General features: G+C 46.1%; 1 protein-coding gene across 3 annotated transcripts in view; it reads left to right on the plus strand.

Moving 5' to 3' along the window:
* Positions 1 to 16321, plus strand: part of LOC121159416 (cytochrome P450 20A1) — a 67881-nt gene that overhangs the window by 18565 nt on the left and 32995 nt on the right. For all 3 annotated transcript variants that reach the window (XM_040984466.1, XM_040984467.1, XM_040984468.1), the window contains exon 5: positions 15901 to 16068. In XM_040984466.1, coding sequence (XP_040840400.1) covers positions 15901 to 16068 — 168 coding nt within the window. The remainder of the gene's footprint in view (positions 1 to 15900; positions 16069 to 16321) is intronic.

The raw sequence follows: 16321 nt of genomic DNA on the forward strand, positions 1-16321 counted from the left end.
CAGCATATAAACATTGTTGTTAATCACTGGATAGTTCTTTCATGTAAATATAAATGTTTGTCAGGCAAGACAAAAATTTGAAGAGCTATTCTGAAAAGAAGTCTGTTAGGAAAAAAAGACATTTGTAATATATTTGGATATTTCTTCCAATAAGTTAGTATTGAACTGAACTGAACTACCAAATAAAGCCCATTAAATTCTCTCTGGACAGATGTTTGGGGCTGTGGTTAATGCGCTGCGTGGGATGCCCACTCCCCATAGTGAACATGGGCTGGAACCCTCACTCTGCTTGTGACTCCAGCTTCCTGCTTGTGGCCACCCTGGGAGCTGGCAGGTGGTGTATCAAGTGGTTAGGTTCCTGCCACCCACAGGGCAGATGTGGACTGAATTCTCAGCTTTTGATTTCAACCTGGCATAGCCCTGGCTTTTCTAGCATTTGACATATGAATCAGTGGATGGAAAAATCTTTGTCTCTGCCTTTCTTTCAAATAAAATAAATGATAATTTAAAATTTTTGTACCACTATAATCAGATTTCAAGAACTGATTAGGGTTTTTGTAGTCCTTTAGCTGTTTGTTACTCTGTGTATGTTTAGAATATAAAAAATACTAGATGAGTCATTTGTAATACTTGTAATGCACTTGTAACAATACTACATTTATGAATTATTGCAAAAGTAACAGCTTAAGCCATAAGCAAATCGTAACTCAATTACGGGAGAGAGTAACAATGTTGGTTGCAAAGTATCAATGATTGTGGCTGGACTTTGCTAGCACAGGCTATGGGCATTTGTTGTGATCTGACCCTGGGAGAGGACAGTCTGTTTAAATCTCTGCTGGGTCGTGTCCCAAGAATGACCTTTTCTGTTTCGGAAACCATTTGTAATCCCAGTTCCTCTTTTTATCCTGCATATTGTCTCATAGAAGAAAATTAGAACAAGTGTTTGATTACTACTTATCATTCCTTTTGTTTTTTAATCAGCTGTGTTTTTAAAAAAGATTATTTATTTTTATTGGAAAGTCAGATATACAGAGAGAAGGAGAGACAGAGAGGGAGATCTTCCGTTTGCTGATTCACTCCCAAAGTGGCTGCAATGGCCAGAGCTGTGCCAGTCCAAAGCCAGAAGCCTATTGGTTTGTATGAGCCAGGGATGGGAGCAGACTGAGCAGGGCCAGGTTCCAGCACCTGCCAGTGAGAGATGGGACTGGGGGCAGACTGGGTTAGGACAGGCTATAGGACCCAAATGCAAAGGCCAAGACAGGTGAGTGACTATGTCAAGCTGCATCAGAGCAACCACTGGCACATGCAAGATCTGTGGCTAGGAACAGGCCTGGTTGGGGAGCAAAGGGGATGCCCTAGCTGTGTTGTGGTTCCCACTGGTGAATGTGAAGTCCGGAGTGGGACTGCGATCTGGTCTGGACATGGTTGCAGTGTCCTTCATCACAAGTGTGGGCTGGGTCTGGGGTGTGCCACACTGGGTTAGACTCCAGCACCCATTGGTGCTTATGAGAACCAGGGTAGGTGTAGAATGGGCTGATCTAGCTCTCTGTCCTTGCTGTGCCATGTGTGCTGAGCTGTGTCTGGGTATGAACCAGTCGTGACTAAGCTGCAATACCCAGCTGGAATGGGTGAAGGCAAGTATGGAAAGGCCACTATTCCTGCTAGGACAGGAAGTGGACTAAGTAAGACTGGCCCATGGACCCCTGAGGGGTACGAGATCAGGCACTGGGAGAGGTTCTGATGGATTAACTTGAGGAACTCCTCTGTCAGGACACAGCCCCTGCAGGTGAGCGTAAGAACCACAATAAGGAGAAGCCCAGACCAGGCCAGGGAATGGTACCCACTGGCATACATTTGGCACAGTCTGGAAGCGGACCAGGCTGGCCCAGTTCATATCACCCACTGGTGAATCTGAGCACCATTTGGGTGTGGGTTGGGCTGTGTTGGGCTGCAATACAAGCCAGTTAACATGAGGGCTGTGACTGGGGGCCAGCTGGGCTGGACTAGGAATTCTAGCTGTTGCTGGAATTAGGGATGGTTGAGGCCTGCCAGGCTATAGCACCCATTGGGAAAAGCTGAGGTGAGGCGGGCCATGCCAGACCGGGCCACAGCACCCAACCGGCATTTGTGAGACCAAGGGGGGAGGGGTGAAACTGATAGGTAGTTGTGTGGGGCTCCCCTGCTAAACCACCATTCCCACTGGTAAGTATGGGAATTGGAATGTGGGCAGACCCAGCTAGGTAGGGCTACAACCCCTGTTTGGCCTCATGGGAGCTAGATCAGGGAAAAGCCAGGCTGGGCTGACTGTTCCTACTGGTGCAAATATAAATCAGAGTGGGTGTGGATTGGCTGGGCTTTCCCACAGCATCAGTTGGCAGATGCTGGCAAGTGGGGCATATTCTGTGAAGTTAAGGTACAGAACTACCTGGAGAGTGCAAGATCCAGGAGTGGGAGTGGGTCTAGTAGGGAAACAGTGAGTACCTCCCTCTTGGGTTACCACTCCACCTGGTGAGGTTGAGAACTAGGACTAGGACAGGCATGACTAGATAGATAGTGGCACCCACCAGCGGGTGTGTGTGGGCTGGATAGTGGAGCTGATTGAGTTGAACTAGGCTTCAATGCCCATTGACAAAAATGAGAACTGAATGGGATGCGGGACAGAATGGAGCAGTCTGCTGTACATACTGACAAGCATGGGAACCAGGACAGGGTGCAGGACTGGTGGGTTTTTTTCAGGTTGCTCCGACTAGGCTGCAGCTCCCACTGGTTTGCATGAGAGCTGAATGTGTGGTGGGCAGGATTGGGATGTGCTGCAACACCCTTTGGTTTGTATAGAAGACAGGGCTGGAGACAGAACTGACCCAGCAGTTGTAACCACCAGCCTATACATAAGCTGATTGGGGCGAAGGACTGTGCCAGACCCTGTGTTGTCAAGGACACATAAGAATCAGATCTGGGATCACCTCAAATAAAGTTTCTTTGAGGATCCTCCCAACTGAATTGCTAGACTCAGAACACCAACCATGAAGAGAATCACAGGTTCCATGTTCTGACTGTGGCATACATGTGTCAGAACTGGGCCTCCTCCATGGCTCAAAAGATGGAGCAGTTGATGGCATATCCAGGTGAACATGGAGGTTATAGCAGTGCACTGGAGTGTAGCTGCACCTGGTATCATAATAGAGGACAGAAGACAGACAGATTGATCAGCTACCCCAGCCCAGTGTTGGCAGTGAGTATCTGGGCAAATGGAGACTCTCAGGGGCCTATGTCAGCCAGTGGATTCTGGAGAAATTACATCGTGCTTGCAGTGGCGAGATTGGTGGTAATTCAAAACTGTTGAACTAGCAAAACCTCTTGAGCATGCCCCACATCAGGGACTCGAGTGGTGTTGGGGAACTGTCCTTCATCCCAGGATACAAAGGCATTTGGGAGGCTGGGTGTGACTTCTCCCCTTATCTCCTCTCTTCTTCCAGATAAAGGAAGGAAAAAAGGAGAATGTGCAAATAATGATCTCACACACCTTGTACAGATTTGTACATTACTACATTTTTAAAAAGATTTATGTATTTTTATTTTTTTAAGATTTATTATTTTTATTGCAAAGTCAGATATACAGAGAGGAGGAGAGACAGAGGAAGATCTTCCATCCGATGATTCACTCGCCAAGTGACCACAACGGCCGATGCTGCAGTGATCCAGAGCCAGGAGCCAGGAAACTCCTCCAGGTCTCACATGGGTCCAGGGTCCCAAGACTTTGGGCCGTCCTCAACTGCTTTCCCAGGCGACAAGCAGGGAGCTGGATGGGAAGTGGAGCTGCTGGGATTAGAACCGGTGCCCATATGGGATCCTGGTGCGTTCAAGGTGAAGACTTTAGCCGCTAGGCCATGCCACTGGGCCCAAGATTTATTTTATTTTTATCTCAAAGTCAGATATACAGAGAGGAAGGAGAGACAGAGAGGAAGATCTTCCATCTGATGATTCATTCTCCAAGTGATCGCAATGGCCGGTGCTGTGCTGATCTGAAGCCAAGAGCCCGGAACTTCTTCCAGGTCTCCCACATGGGTACAGGATCCCAAGGCTTTGAACTGTCTTCGACTCCTTTCCCAGGCCACAGGCTGGGAGCTGGATGGGAAGTTGGACTGCCGGGATTATAACTGGTACCCATATGGGATCCCAGTGTGTTCAAGGCGAGGACTTTAGCCAGTAGGCCACTGCTCCGGGCCTACATTACTACATTTTTAATAAATATCCAAGAAAACCTACCTAATTATAGGAAAACACATGAAAAGCTATATAAAAAATAGGATCAATAGTTATGTCTACCTGGTTCACTGTATGGTGCTTTAAACTAAAATGGAATAATGTTCTTTCCTGTTCAGTGATTAGAAGGTGATAAAATGTGTGACTTTACAAAATCAAATGACTGGGATCAGCATTGTGGCACAGTGGGTTAACCCCCTACCTGTGATAGCTCTTCCTGTATGGGCACGTCTGACTCAGCTCGTTGCTAGTGATTCTGGGAAAGCATGACAAGGGTAATGACCCACGTGCTTGGGCCCTTGGAGGAAGCTCCTGAATAGGCCCTAGCTTCTGAAGCCATTTGGAGATTGAACAGCAGGTGGAAGCTCTCTCTCTTTAGATTTCTTTCTCTTTCTCTTCATCTTTATAACTCTGCCTTTCAAATAAATAAATACGTCTTAGATAATAACATCAGGGCCCAGCACAGTAGCCTTGTGGCTAAAGTCCTCACCTTGCATGTGCCGGGATCTCATATGGGTGCTGGTTCATATCCCAGTGGCTCTGCTTCCCATCCAGATCCCTGCCTGTAGCCTGGGAAAGCAGTCAAGGATGGCCCAAAGCCTTGGGACCCTGCACCCACGTGGGAGACCTAGAACAGACTCCTGGCTCCTGGGTTCAGATTGGCACAGCTCTGGCTATTGTGGTCACTTGGGGAATGAATCAGTAGATAGAAAATCTTCCTCTCTTTCTTTCTGTATATCTGACTTTGTAATATAATTAGATAAATATTTTTAAAAATAATGGCAACAGCAGCAACAAGAAAACAAATGATTGTGTATTATTTTGCAATAGAGAAAAGTTGATTTTCTCAATAATTTATGCTAGATCAACTGAATAATAATATAGAATAACTCACTGAATTAAGAGTTTTTGTTCCTAATCAAAATTAAATGAACTTTAGAGTATTTTGCAGTTGATTACTTTGATTTTTTTTTAGTTTGTTTTTTTAAAAGATCTATTTTATTTTTATTGGAAAGCCAGATATACAGAGTGAAGGAGAGACAGAAAGGAAGATCTTCCGTCCAAGGATTCACTCCCCAAGTGGCCGTAATAGCCGGAGCTGAGCTAATGCGAAGCCTGGAGCTTCTTCCAGGTCTCTCACATGGGTGCAGGGTCCCAAGGCTTTGGGCCATCCTTGACTGCTTTCCCAGGCCACAGGCATGGAGCTGCATGGAAAGTGGAGCCACTGGGACACGAACCAGCATCCATATGGGATCCTGGTACGTGCAAGGTGAGGACTTTTCCACAAGGCTACCATGTCAGATCTGATTAGTTTGTTAAAAAGCTTAATAGTAATACTGATAATTTAAGAGGAAAATTAAGGCCGGTACTGTGGCATAATAGCTAAGCCCTTGACTAAGATGCAGGTCTCCCATGTGAATGCGCTGGTTCATATCATGGCTGCTCCACTTCCAGTTTAGCTCCCTGATAAAGGCGTAGGCAGCCCTTTAACTCTAGTTCTTGGCCTCCTACACTGAGGTTGGAGACCCAGGGTATGTTCCTGGTTCCCACCTTCGGATTGGCTCAGTTCTGGCCATTGTGGCCATTTGGGGAGTGACCCATCATGTGGAAAATCTCTTTCTTTTCTCCCTTGCAAAGGGAAGGATGGGAAGAAGCCATATACCTACAAAACTATATGTTGGGAGATAATAATAGAAGTGAAAATCTGCCTTCCAAATAAAAATAAATAAATGGTTTAAAAAGTTAAAAATCAATATAGACAAATTAAAGAGAAATTAGTGGTGTTTAGAACACTATTTTTTTAAACTCATTTTGCTTGTTGCTGAGTACAAAATTGATTTTTGTGTATGCACTCTGGAGTCAGTAGCCCTATTAACTAGTGGTTTATCATTGTGTCTGATAGTAACAATAATCTGTTTCCTCTTTCTAACTCATTTAATGGCTTTTGTTACTTTTGCTTATTTTGAAATTTTATGTATGTATTTTTGTGTTATTTCTGTATTTGTATGCATAGATATATATTTGTTTATATGTGTTTGTAATTTAAGAGGTAGAGACTGCATTTCTGTGTGCTGAATCATTCCCCAAAATCCTGCAGCAGATGAATCTAAGAGCCAGTGATTCAACCCAGGTCTTCCATGTGGGTGTTGGCATCCAGTTACCTGAGCCATCTCCTGAAATCTCCCAGATCTGTGCTTGCAGAAAGCCGGGATTGGCGCTTACACACAAGTGCTTTAACGAGAAATCAGTGTCTTAACTACTTGACCAAATACCTGCAGCAGTAATATTTTTAATGTCTTTGGGGTCCGCATTGGCATCTTTCTTTTTTTATTCTTGATTGATGTTTCTAGAAGTCTTTATAACTGAAACCAACTAGGAACAAGAAAACACATACATAATTGTAAAGAAAAGTTTGTTGTAATGTACAATAACAAGGGACTAGCATTGTGAAAGATTGGCCAGTCAGAAGTAAAGAAGCTGTTAGGAATGTAAGAATAGGAAATATGTATAGACCAGTTCCCCAGTATAGAATCAATCCAGAGAGCCCTTGGAAGATTTTTTTTCTTTAGGACTGGGATTGCTTTTGAAGGACTATAGCAGAGAAATTGCTGAGGTGCCAAGGATGTGAAACTTGCCATTGATCTGTCCCTAGGAGCCTGTTGGAAATCCATCCATTAATGTGATGTTCTGAAGGGAAGAGGGAAAGCTGTTCATGGGCGATGTCTCACCGCAAATATGAGGGCCTGGGGCGAGTGAGGGGCAGGCTCTGGGCTTCTCCCTGTGGCTGCTGCAGGGCCGTGGTGGAAACCAAGCCCCCGCAGAGTGAGAAGTGCAGCGGGAGGTGCTACAGGAGATGCATGCTACAAAGGCTGGAGAGGAGGGCTGGTAGGAGAGTGCTTTCCAGCAGTCTGTGGGAGCTTGGCACTGGGAAACCATACACGTGGCAGAGGCACAGCAGAAGCTGTGCTAAGCAAGCACAGCAGAAGCTGGAAACAGCACCCTTTTCTCCAGCAAATGTCTCTCTCACACCTTCTGCCGGGAGAGCTTTACAGCATGCCAAGTGACAATGGAAAAATTACTTAAAGGACTCAATTCCATTTTTACAGAGCAGTCAAAAAGAGTTAGGGCACTGAATTGATAACTAATGCCAGGTATGCCAATTTTATGGCCTGTTTTCTATGAACTGGCTCTACCCGCCCCCCCTGCTTTACGTTTGTTTTCCAGTCCAGTTTATGCTCTTTGATTTCTCATTTCCTGTCTTCAGGTTTCTTAAGTTTTAATGTGCTCTTTTTTTCCCCCTAGCTATGAGATAGAAGCCTGTATTATTAATCTTGAGAGTTATACACTTTCATTTTATTAAGAGTTATTTTATTGGGCTCAGCACAATGGCTCAGTGGTAAAAGTCCTTGCTTTGCATGCACCAGGATCCTGTGTGGTTGCTGGCTCATGTCCTGGCTGTTCCACTTCCCATCTAGCTTCCTGCTTGTGACCTGGGAAAGCAGTCAAGGATGGCCCAAAGCCTTGGGACCCTGCATCTGACTAGGAGACCTGGAAAAAGCTCCTGGCTTTGGATTGGCTCAGGTCTGGCCTTTGCGGCTCTTTGGGGGGGTTGAACCACTGGATGGAAGATCTTTTTCTCCTCTCTGTAAAGCTGATTTGCCTTTCTGATAAAAAAAGAAAGAAACTTTTAAAAAAAATTTTTGGAATTTTTTTTTTTTAATCAGAACAACAGAGAAGGAAGGAGAAACAGAGAAAGAAATCTTTGATCTGCTGATTCACTCCTCAAAACTGCAATAGCCAGGGCAGGACCAGCCCGAACTCAGATACCTGGGACCCATCCTGATCTCTCACATGGGTGGCAGCAGCCAGCAGTACTGGGGCATCTGGTGTGTTAGCTGGGAGCTAGATCGGAAGTGGAGCAGCCAAGACTGGAACACGTGCTCTAGTATGAGGTGCTAGTGCCATCATGGAGACTTAACCTGCTAAACCACAGTGCCGGCCTCTACTTTCGGGTTTTATATGTTTCTGGATTTCATTTGCTTATTTTTTCTTGAGAATTTTATCCTCTGGATTCATGAGGCAAATTGCTGTGTAGTATTCTTTTCTTCTGAAACCTCTGGCTTTGACACCAGAGTTTCCCTATCTCTACTGTGAGGAGGAATACAATTTTTCTCCTTTCTGTTTTGAAAGTTTATGAAAGATTGCCATCCCCTACCACTTAAAAAATAAACATGGTTATTGGGGAATAATTGAGATGCTATTAACTGAACATTTTTGAACTTATTTTTTAAAGATTTATTTGTTTTTATTGCAAGGCAGATATACAGAGAGAAGGAGTGACAGAGAGAAGGATCTTCCAAGTGATGGGTCACGCCCCAAGCGGCTGCAAAGGTTGTAGGTGAGCCAATCCAAAGCCAGGAGCCAGGAGCTTCTTCTGGTGCCCGTATGGGATCCGGGCATGTTCAAGGCGAGTACTTTAACTGCTGCACTATCATTTTTAAACTTATTTTTTGGAGAAGTGGGGGCACAGAGTTCCTATCTGCCACTTCATTCCCTAAATACCTGCAAATGCCAAGCTGAGACCATGTGCCAGGGTCAGAAGTTGGGAACTCTATCCTAGTTTCTCATGTGTGAGGCAGGACTCCAGTTGTGTAAGACATCACCAATGTCTCCCATGTTCTGTACTGAGGAAAAGCCGAAATCATTAACCCGAGCTAGGAACTGAATCCAGACAGGCTGATGAGGACACTATTGTCTTAACTATAAACACTTTATTCCAAACCACTTGTTTTTACAAGGTTTATTTATTTTTGATTGGAAAGGCAGATCAGATTTACCTAGAGAAAGAGAGGCAGAGAGAAAGATCATCCATCTGCTGTTTCGCTCCCCAATGGCTCCGATAGCCAGAGCTGAGACAGTCCAAAGCCTGGAGCCAGGAACCTCTAAGTCTCCCACATGAGTGCAGGGTCTCCAGGCTTTGGGTCATCCCTCCACTGCATTCCCAGGCCACAAGCAGCAAGCTGAATGAAAAGTGGAGCAGCCAGGACATAAACAGGTGCCTCATGGGATCCATATGCTGCCTTCCAGGGTACATATTAGGTGAAGCTAAAGTGGGGATCAGAGCAGTGACTCCAACCCAGGCTCTTGGATGTAGGATGTGGGCCAGCAAAGCCAGATAATGGATAAAGGGCACCTTTTGTGCTTGATAATATATATTTTTAAAGATTTATTCTATTTTTATTGGAAAGTCAGATATACAGACAAAAGAAGAGACAGAGAGGAAGATCTTCCGTCTGATGATGCACTCCCCAAGTGGCTGCAACAGCTGGAGTTGCGCCAGTCCAAAGCCAGAAGCCCGGAGCCTCTTCTGGGTCTCCCATGCGGGTGCAGGGTCCCAAGGCTTTAGGCCGTCCTCCACTGCTTTCCCAGGCCAAAGCAGGGAGCTGGATGGGAAGCAGGGCTGCCAGAATTAGAACCCATATTGGTATCCTGGAGCATGCAAGGCGAAGACTTTAGCTGCTAGGCTTCTGCACCGGACCTGCCTGATAGTATTTTTTTTAATAATATGTAAAAAAATTTGAATTTGGTCTGGCGACATAGCCTAGCGGCTAAAGTCCTCACCTTGAATGCCCCGGGATCCCATATGGGTGCCGGTTCTAATCCCGGCAGCTCCACTTCCCATCCAGCTCCCTGCTTGTGGCCTGGGAAAGCAGTCGAGGACGGCCCAAAGCCTGGCTTCGGATCGGGATAGCATCGGTTGTTGCGCTCACTTGGGGAGTGAATCATCGGACAGAAGATCTTTCTCTCTGTCTCTCCTCCTCTCTGTATAACTGACTTTGTAATAAAAATAAATAAATCTTTTAAAAAAATTTAAATTACACAGTTTGTCACAAATTAACTGCTGCTTTCTTCATACTTTCACCAAATCTCAAGAGTTCTTTCAATACATATACTAACATTCCCCTTGATACTTTGGAATCCTTAAGGCTTTCTTTTCCTTTTTCCAAAAGTAAATTTGAAATTCCATATATTTTTCTTTAGGCATAAATCTGTGTGATGCCAAATTTTTTCATTTTGAATATAGTTTCTGACAAATTCCAACTTTAAATCTTTATCCTGTGAATAAAATTTTATGGTGTTGATATGGAAAAGGAGCTTAATTTTTAATTCCTATTCTAATTGGACACATCATATGAATTTTTCCAAAAGTTCATATAAAAATGGAATTAAAAACATTAATTTATTTTTCTACAAAACTTTTTTTTTATTGAAAAGGCAGATATACAGAGAGGAGGAGAGACAGAGAGGAAGATCTTCCGTCTGATGGTTCATTCCCCAAGTGAACACAATGGCCAGAGCTGAGCCAATCTGAAGCCAAGAGCCAGGAGCTCTTCTGGGTCTCCCATACAGGTGCAGGGTCCCAAGGCCTTGGGCCGTGCTTGACTGCTTTCCCAGGCCACAAGCAGGGAGTTGGATAGAAGCGGGGCTGTTGGGATTAGAACTGGTACCCATATGGGATCCCAGTGCATGCAAGACGAGGACTTTAACAAGTATGCTATGGTGCCGTGCCCCAAAACATTTTTTTAAATTTTTTTTTATTGGTTATCTTGTATTATGAGATACAGTTTCATAGGTCCTGGGATTCTCTCTACCCCTCCCCCCCTGGTGGATTCCTCCACCCTGTTACGAGACCTCAGTTCAAGATCAGTTGAGACACCTTCACCGCAAGCATATATCAAGCATAGATTCCAGCATCTTAGTCTCCAGATAAGTTCCTCCGCTTCTTGGAGAGACCCTCCCTGGTCCGGAGGCAGGGCCAAAAGTGCATGATCCCGTTCAATTAGAAGCCCCAGCAGCACGATATATATCGTTATTGAATTAAATTACACAATACTGAGTAATCAATATGTTGAGATTACATGTAGATTGTTAAGAACCTCCTATAACTGATTCAATGGCATTTTAATAATTGAGGTGCATAACTAGTTTGGGGGGAGTTGCAGAGAAATCTCTCAAACTTTGTTAATGAGTACTTGTTCTTTCTGCTCTATCTAACTGGGTATGTGTGGGGTTTTTTTTTTTTTTTTTTTTTTTTTTTTATCATTTTGCCCTGTATGTAGGGTTAGGGGAGTAACAAAAGGGGAAAGCCCCACCCTACCTCCCACCCATCCCCCATCCCAAACATGAGGCGCGCTCCAAGGGTCCTGCTCATACAGTTTTGATAGTTCATCAGTTCTGGATTGCTGCCAATCTCTCCTTCCCAACCGTAATGAAACCTATTCAGAGTCCACTGGCTGACAGTCTCTTGATGGTTGGGGTTCCAAGATCAGCAGTTCAGTTGGAGAAATATCCAAAGAAACTTCATCTGAGTTGATCCCAGATCTGATTCTTGAGTGAATTTGCTAGTACAGACTCCAACACTGTTCGTCACACCAATCAGCCTATGCATATGCTGGTCGTTGCGATTACTGGGTCCGTTCGGCTTCCAGCCCTGTCTTCCTTGTGAACCAATGGGTGTTGTAGTCCAGCTCGATTCTACCCACTTCATACTCGGTCTTCATGCAAACCAGTTGGAGCTGCAGCCTAGTTGAGGCGACTCCCTAAAACCCCTATCAGTTCTGCCCCCTAACCTGGTTCCCATGCTTGCCAGTATGCACTGCAGGCTTGTCCAGTCTGTCCCACATCCCAAGTAGCTCCCGCACACGTCAATGGACATTGAAGCCTGGTTCAACCCAACCAACCTATTATCCAGCCCATACACCCACTGGCAGGTGCCTTTCTGTCAAGCCACCCCTGCTCCTAGCCTGGGTTTCGTGCTGTCCAGTGAGGGTGGTAACCCTGAGGGAGGTGCCCACTATTTCCCTACTAGGCCACACCCACTCCTAGAGTATGCAGTCTCCAGGTAGTTTTGGCATTTGACTTGTCAGAATTGGCTCCTAGTACCAGCCTCTGCCAGCTAATGCTGTGGCTAAGCCCAAACACCCCTCAACCCACTCTAATTTTAACTTGCACCAGTCAGAACAGTCAGCTCACCGTGAGGCCCACAGGTGCTATAGCCCTGCCTAGTCTGAACTGCCCCCATCTGTATTCACACTTTCCAATGGAAGTAGTTATCCAGCAGGGGTGCCCACGTTCCCCTGTTGGCTTTGCCTCCTCCCTGATTGTCACATGTGCTGGTTGTGTGCTGCAGCCACATCTGGTACGGCTCATCTCACCTTGGCATTACTTGTTGTGTACTGGTATGTGTTGCAACCGAACCTGGCTCGACCCACACTCTGTTCTGGTGCTCGGATTCACCAGAAGGTAATGTGAACAGATTCAGGCTGGTCTGCCCCCAACCCATGCCATGTGTATGCCAGTGGGATAATTTTCATTGCCTGTTTTGGGTTGTTCCCTATTGTGCTTGTTGCGCTTACCTGCATGGGACTGTGTCCTGCCAGAGGAGTTGCCCGGGCTCCTCCACCAGAACCTGTCCCAATGCCAGTTTTCGCGCATACCAGTGGGTCCATGAGCCAGCACTACTCAGTTCGCCTGCTATCCTAGGAGGAACAGTGGCTTTTCCTGCCTGGCCTCCGACCCAAGCTGGTTCTTGTTGTTGGATATTTCAACCCAGCCATGGCTCTTCCATACCCCTACCAAGCTCACACATGGTTCAGTAAGAGCTGAGACCTAACCTAGTCTGTCACACAACCCTCCCCGGTCCTCCAGAGCACCAGATGGTGTTGGAATTTGGCCTGGCTTGGTGCTTCCCATCCCAGTCCACAATTGTGCCAAGTGAGATTACGATCGTATCCTGATCAGAATGTAGCCTCAGTTCCAGCCCATGCGCTCCTTGGTGGGAAACTCAACCCAGCTAGGGTGTCCTGTTATTCCCCCAACCGGGCCTCTGCCCTGCCATAGAGCAGGTGTAGGCCGGTGGTTGTTCTGTCTCTGTTTGGCAGAGCCCCTCACTTGTCGTGGCCCCTTGGATGCTGTGGCTTAGTGCCTCTGCCTCACACAGATCAGTATGTGCAAGGACCTACCTGGCATGAGCTGTGCTCCAACCTGATTTCTGTTGTTACTTGTGAGTTAAGGTTTGTTCAGCCTTGCCCCTTCTGTCCCCTTCCAGTGGCAGCCCGGCCCACCCCACATCCTGTTTAAAGATGCACATTTGGGTGCTGCTGCCTTGACCTACCCTGACTGTTGTGGATTCCTTTACCCATGAGTGATGGCAGATGTCGTGGTCACACCTAGCTTAGACCATTGCAACCCCAGCTTGGGAACTAACCCGGGGGATTTGTATTCCAAAGGGTTGGGCCCACACAACCCCACAGAGCCTACCCCCAGCCCAAGTTCTCTTGTGTGCTGGAGAGTGTCTTGATTTGCCAAATGTGACCACTCCACAACTCCAACACTCAGTCGGGCAATGGTACCCAACACTGCCAAAGAGGCCCCATCCATAGCTTCGGTGTGGGCTAGTATATGGTGATCAGTGATGTTCTATACTAATATCCCATCTCTGTATTCATAATTGAGCTGTTGCATCTGTCTTACTAAAATTATCTTCTGGACACTTCCCCCAAACCACTAGGTCTTGGTCCCCTTGCCTGCTTGTATCTTTCATGACACTGTCACTGAGAATACCCGAAAATTCACTTTGCACCTACACTCAACCTAGTCTTAGTCATGAGTGACCCAGGCAGCAATTACATATCTTGAAAACCCCAGAGTTTGCCCTTCCGGGCGGCCAGCAGGCAAAGCCTGGCACCACCTCCCCCAGCCGCATGGTCTTAGCAGCTGGGCGGAGCTAGGAATTTCCACCCAGTTCCCAAGTTCCCTCATGGCGGACTTACCCTGAGGGAAGAGCTCTCTTGGGTCCTGGGGGAGGCCGAGGACTCGTTCACTGCCTTGTGGCAGTGTCTTTGGCGTGAGTCCCCCGCATTGGGTCCGACCCGGCAGGGGCACCCCCCACAGTTGCCACACTGCAGGGAGCGTCAGTTGCCCCCAAGCCCAAGGACCGAACTCCTCCCAAACTCCCCCAGCCGCATGGTCTTAGCAGCTGGGCGGAGCTAGGAATTTCCACCCAGTTCCCAAGTTCCCTCATGGCGGACTTACCCTGAGGGAAGAGCTCTCTTGGGTCCTGGGGGAGGCCGAGGACTCGTTCACTGCCTTGTGGCAGTGTCTTTGGCGTGAGTCCCCCGCATTGGGTCCGACCCGGCAGGGGCACCCCCCACAGTTGCCACACTGCAGGGAGCGTCAGTTGCCCCCAAGCCCAAGGACCGAACTCCTCCCAAACTCCCCCAGCCGCATGGTCCTATGTGTGGGTTTTTGATGACCTATCTTTCTTTATTGTTCTCTGCTTATCTATTCCTATTTGTGTGTTTGTGTGTGTGTGTGTGTGTGTGTGTGTGTGTGTGCGTGCGTGTGTGTGTGTGAGGGTGTGCTGGGGGAGAGGGGGTTCCGGAGCCACCTTGTTGGTCATTATAGAGGGTGTAGGCCCAGAGCTGGAACTAGGCAAGGACTGGAGAGGGCTCCTCTCCCTTTTCTCTGGGATGGGAAGTTTATTGTTCTTCTGATTCTGATGACCGATCGTGGTTCCTGGCTGTTGTTCTGATGACGTTGCTTCCTATGTGGAAGGACTTGGGCTTCTTTCATCTCGTGTAGTTTGTCCAAAGAGGGGGGATGTCTGTCCTCTGGGTTCTCGTCCTCCGAAGGCATTCCAATTCCCCGTGTTCTCTTTGGCAATTGTGATGACGTCCTTGGTGCCCGTTCTGATAGACCTTGATAGGAGTCCGGGAGTCCTTAAGAGTGGGATACAAGCCTCCCCTTTCTGCGGCTCTGCTCTGGGCATCTCCCCTATTCGGGCTAGAGGTGGCCTGGGCAGAGACCCCCAGCTTCCGCATGGCGCTGGTCCCAAAATGTTTTTTATAATGTTTTGATGTAAAAGTTTTTTTTATTTGTTGCAAAAAAAGCTGTTTTTCCCCATAGCACCAATGTTTGTATTATGAAAAAAGTAAATGTGGGTGGAAAAAACTTTTGCAGTAAAATAGACTCCTACTTTTATTTCCAGTTTTCCACAAAGTGTCTGAAGTACCTCTGATTTATTACTTTATGGAACCTTTGCCATGTTATTACACCATGAGATTATTATCCCTAATAAAGCAAGGTAGGAAGGGCTATGTGAGGGTTGGCTGCTGATCGCTGAGCTTTGGGCTAAGCAAATCATCTAAAGCTGTAGTGCATCTAGGACTCAATATATTGAAATAAAACCATTTATTTTGACTCCAAAGTATGTGATCTTTTTATTCCATGATGGATATAATAAGTACTTAGCAAATGAAGGGATTTTGAAACAAATGTAGTACGTATACTGACTTTTTTTTTTACAATATTGTGGACATTCTAAAATGAACCATTATTCTTCTTAATTACATAAAAAGTTTTAGGTCTTTTAGTTTTCACTAGGTTCAAGGTTTGTCTATTATAGTTTTTCATTGATTTCCTGTTTTTATTGGTGTGATGATGATTGTGTTCTGTTTTAATCAGTTAACAGGTGGAGCCAACGTTCACAATGTGGAACTGGCCTGTCTGCTGGATTTTTTTAAAGATTTAGCAAGTATAAATGATAAATCATTGTGGTCTTTTGTTCTCTTTCAGCTTTCAGAAGAATTGTTAGGTAGATGGCTTTCCTACCCGGAGGGCCAGCATGTACCCCTCAGCCAGCATATGCTTGGTTTTGCTATGAAGTGCGTTACACAGTTAGTCATGGGAAGTACATTTGAAGATGAACAGGAAGTCATTCGCTTCCAAAAGAATCATGGCACAGTAAGTCTATGGGGGCAGTTGTAAATTATTCTACTTCAAATTGTTGAATAACACAGATTTTTGCCTCTAAAGTAGAAAGCTCAAGATTCTGTCATATATGCATTCCTTCTTTGGAACTGACCTTGTGGTATAGCTGGCAAGTTACTGGCTGGGATGCCCGTATTCCATGTGGGCACAGATTTGTGTCCTTGCAGCTCTGTTTCTGATACAGCTCCCTGCTAACAATCTGGGAAAATCAGAAGAAAATAGCCTT

The sequence above is a fragment of the Ochotona curzoniae genome, unplaced genomic scaffold, assembly GCF_017591425.1.
Source record: "Ochotona curzoniae isolate NIBS_2020 unplaced genomic scaffold, NIBS_Ocur_1.0 contig_4148, whole genome shotgun sequence".
Lineage (NCBI taxonomy): Eukaryota > Metazoa > Chordata > Mammalia > Lagomorpha > Ochotonidae > Ochotona > Ochotona curzoniae.